Source organism: Hyperolius riggenbachi, chromosome 3 (assembly GCF_040937935.1).
Source record: "Hyperolius riggenbachi isolate aHypRig1 chromosome 3, aHypRig1.pri, whole genome shotgun sequence".
NCBI classification, from domain to species: Eukaryota; Metazoa; Chordata; class Amphibia; order Anura; family Hyperoliidae; genus Hyperolius; species Hyperolius riggenbachi.
Genome location: NC_090648.1, coordinates 18278649 through 18282632, shown reverse-complemented (window position 1 = coordinate 18282632; position 3984 = coordinate 18278649). Strand labels below are relative to the sequence as shown.

Here is a 3984-nt window from a genome sequence, read left to right as displayed (position 1 = left end):
ATTAGTGTCAGTTATATGCGAGCTAGAGTTATTCCTTAAACAAGTACAAATAGAAAAATCTTCAGAATATATTTGAAACTAGGCTAAGGGAAATTGTTTTTACTTTTATGGAAACTTAGATAACAGTTCCAGACAGACCAAGGTTGCCAATGTCTTTCTTTGTTTTGGGAACAATATCTGATTTTGAAATTAGTGACGATAGCAAACATCATGTTATGGTTATGGTAGTTCATTGTGACTTTTATAAAATGTCAGATAGATAAAGCATTTTTAATCATAAGCTTAATACATAATATTACACTGCCATGTGGTGGGTTTTTTTTGTAATCTTTTATAAGTTTATAAAATTAATGATTTCTTCATAAAAAAATTATAGACTGAAATTATTTAGATAGCTAATCAGTATACACAATATTTGTGTAACGATTGGTGTCAGCTAAACAGATTTTCTGATTATTGGTGATCTGCAGTATCATCAATAATACAGATGCTATACTTGATTATGTGGTGATCTGCAGAATCACCAATAATGCTAGTAGTTTCCTCCCACATTCCAAAAACATACGGATAAGTTAATTGGCTACCCCTAAAATTGGCCCTAGACTACAGTACTTACACTACATAATATAGACATATGGCAATGGTAGGGATTAGATTGAGAGCTCCTTTGAGGGACAGTTAGTGACAAGATATAAATATATACACACTGTACAGCGCTGCATAATATGTCGGCGCTATATAAATACTAAATAATAATAATAATAATAATAATAGTATAGCCAGACACAGGACTACCAAGGTGAGTAGTGTTTGGTGCCACAGTAATGGAGAAGAGGAGGTCTCCCGAGGAGCGGGAGACTACAGACAATACTGCAGCCAAGGATCACCTGAGGAGCAGGGGAGTCCGGCTGTACTGCAGATAAAGGACACCTGAGGAGCAGGTGCTACAGGGAATGCTGCAAGGTTGATCACCTGAGAAGCAGGTGATTAAGACAGTACTGCAGCTATAGTTACTATGTTACTATGTTACATAGTAACTATATAGTTACTATGTAACTATGCAGCCAGTGGACACCCGAGGAGCAGGTGTTACAGACAGTGCTGCAATAGAGCTTCACCAGATGAGCAGGTGATTAAGACTGTACTGCAGCCAGTGGACACCTGAGGAGCAGGTGTTACAGACAGTACTGCAATAGAGCTTCACCTGAGGAGCAGGTGAATACTACAGATCCCTCACCAGTGGCTAGGCCCACTGGCGAGGATAGAGAGGTCAGACAAGCAGAGTAGGCAACGTACGAGCAGATAAGATACAAAGACAGAAGGCTGATTCAGAGCTGAGTTCAGGCAGAGTCGGCAACATGAATCAGATGAGCAAAGATACAGAGTCAGCAAGCAGGAGAATAGTCAAGGAAAGCAGAAGGTCATAACATATAATACAATGTAATTAGTACTTTAAGCTATCAACAGAATCTGGCTAAGTGTGGATCCCCAGCTCCGGCTGGTTCTAGCACACTTTGAGATCTGACTAAGGTCTGAGCGCTCACACGTAAGCATTTGCAACAGCAGACACGGGACAACTGACAGTCTGGTACTATATATACCAAGTTGCTCCGCAGCGCCGCCCCAGCCACTCAGCCAATCCGAAGTACTGTTGGAGTCAGCTGACTTGGCAGATCAGCTGACTCCCCTTCTATTCGCATAAAGGTCCTGTCACCTGGCGCGCGCGCGCGTAGCCCTCAATCTATGTGCAATAGAAGGACCAGGCAGATCACCAGCATGTAACTGCGTGGCAGAGGCCGCCGGCTGATACGCGGAGACCGCCGCCATGCCACCTGTCTCCGCAGCGGCATCTCCGCTATCCATTACACTCACCTGGGCTTTCTCTAGCCCCCAGTAGCCCGCAAGGTTCCTCATCGTCCTCTGTGGTCCTGCTGGTGGCTCCGTTAGCCCAGCGATTTCGGCTGAAGACGTGACATCCAGCGTGACATCCAGCACAGTCACATGCCAATTTCTGTAAGTGTTCTGTGCAAGCACAGTTAAGTCTTTCTAGAACAGAGCATGCACAGGATACTTACGCCGACTGGTGTGATGACGCGCCAGATGCCTGGACCTTTGGCCAAAGTCACCAGGTAAATGGAGCCACCAGCAGGACCTCAGAGGGGACCCAGAGGGTGCTGAGGGACCTCCCGGTCTACCAGAGGCTGGAGTTAGCCCCAGGTGAGTCCAGATTTCATTTTTTAGCACTGCTCAGGGTCCCTTTAAGTGTCCAATAACATTGGTTTTTTGATACCCTACCCTTCATTTGAGTAAGATTGATAATTATAACAAATTGTGTCATAACTTTTTGTTGAGGCACCTCCTCCTACCCACTCCACATTTTCAAGAATGTTCTCATTTTCGGTTAAAATCTTGCAATAATAATTTTTGTTTTGTTTTTATTTTTATTTTTTTACAAAAATATGGAGTCATGTGGAAATGATGACAGTGAAGCTCAAACAGTCAGCGTTTTGCATTTTACTTTCCGTCTGTACCATACCATACATTGTATAATAGTGAACACCTTTAAAGACACTTTAACCTAAAAGAGTTTTGTCATCTGTGTTTACATTTTTTAAATACATGCAAAACAGCCCTCTTCACTTCCTGGTTCCTGAGGCTATAAATAAGTGGATTCAACATTGGAGTCACCATCGTGTAGAAGACAGAACCCACCTTATCCTGTTTTGCAAGGTCAGTAGAAGATGGGTGTAGGTAGGTGAAGAACACAGTTGCATAAAACAGGGTGGCACACATGACATGGGATGAACATGTGCTGAAGGCTTTTTGACGACCCCCCGTAGATTTCATACGTTTAATGGACAAGACTATGAAAACATAGGAGACCATGATGACTGTCAATGAACTCATGGTGCATAAGCATATAAAGAAAGCTGTTAAGATATCACAAAAGTGGGTATCAGAGCAGGACAATTTGAGTAATTGTGGGACATCACAATAGAAATTGTCTAACAGGTTTGGACCACAATACTGAAGGTTGAACATACAACTGGTTGTTGATGTTGACTGCACAAGACTAATTGAGAAAGCAGTGAGAATCAGCCCCTGACATTTGCTCTTGACCATTATTGAAACATATTGGAGAGGATGGCAGATCGCAACATAACGATCATATGCCATGCTGGTAAGGATAAATACCTCTGTACTTACTAGAATAGCAAAGAAAAAGAACTGAAGAATACAGCCGATGTATGAGATGTATTTCTTTTCAGACAAAAGGTCCATCAACATTTTAGGAGTAATGACAGAAGAGTAGAAAAGGTCCACTACTGAGAGGCAGGTCAAAAAGTAATACATGGGAGTATGAAGACTGGGAGAGATATGAACAATTGCCACAATCCCGACATTTCCATATATGGTCACCAGGTAAACTAGCAAAAAGACAATGAAGAGAAACAGGGCAAGTTTTTTATTATCGGTTAAAGCAGACAACTCAAACCTGGTAACGTGGGTGTGATTCATACTCTGTATGGATGGTTTACCCTGTAATGGTAAAAGAAAATCCTCATATTTTTATGGTATAGTAAAAAGTTACACAAGTGCTATTGTTCTTATATACAGAAGTTCTCCTGAGTTGGTCATTGGTCAATCATGGAGATTGGCGATTCCATTCAAGAGGCTAAGCAATCTAACAAATCTGCCCTAAATGTTTCTTCCAGTTGCCTGCTGTTAGGTGGTAAAAGCTTACATCTTTCACTTAGTTAAATCAGAGAAGAGAAAGAAATTTTAAAAGGATAATAAATTCCAGTTCATATCAGAACTCACTGACTTATAAAAAATACTTGCGTCAAGGCAAGTGTGTTATGAGATGTAGTGTCTGTTAGCTGGTAGGATATTGGGCACTTCTAACGCTTAGGGCTCTTTCACATCAGACAACGCGAACAGGAGCCTTTCTCGTCGGGTATCTGCGGTGCGACGCAATCAGCG

General features: G+C 41.8%; 1 protein-coding gene across 1 annotated transcript; it reads right to left on the bottom strand.

The window, feature by feature from the left end:
* Window positions 1-2592: 2592 nt before the first annotated feature.
* Window positions 2593-3519, bottom strand: LOC137561861 (olfactory receptor 5J3-like). Its single transcript, XM_068273213.1, has one exon. It carries the CDS (start codon window positions 3517-3519, stop codon window positions 2593-2595), a length of 927 nt encoding a protein of 308 aa, XP_068129314.1.
* Window positions 3520-3984: the final 465 nt, after the last annotated feature.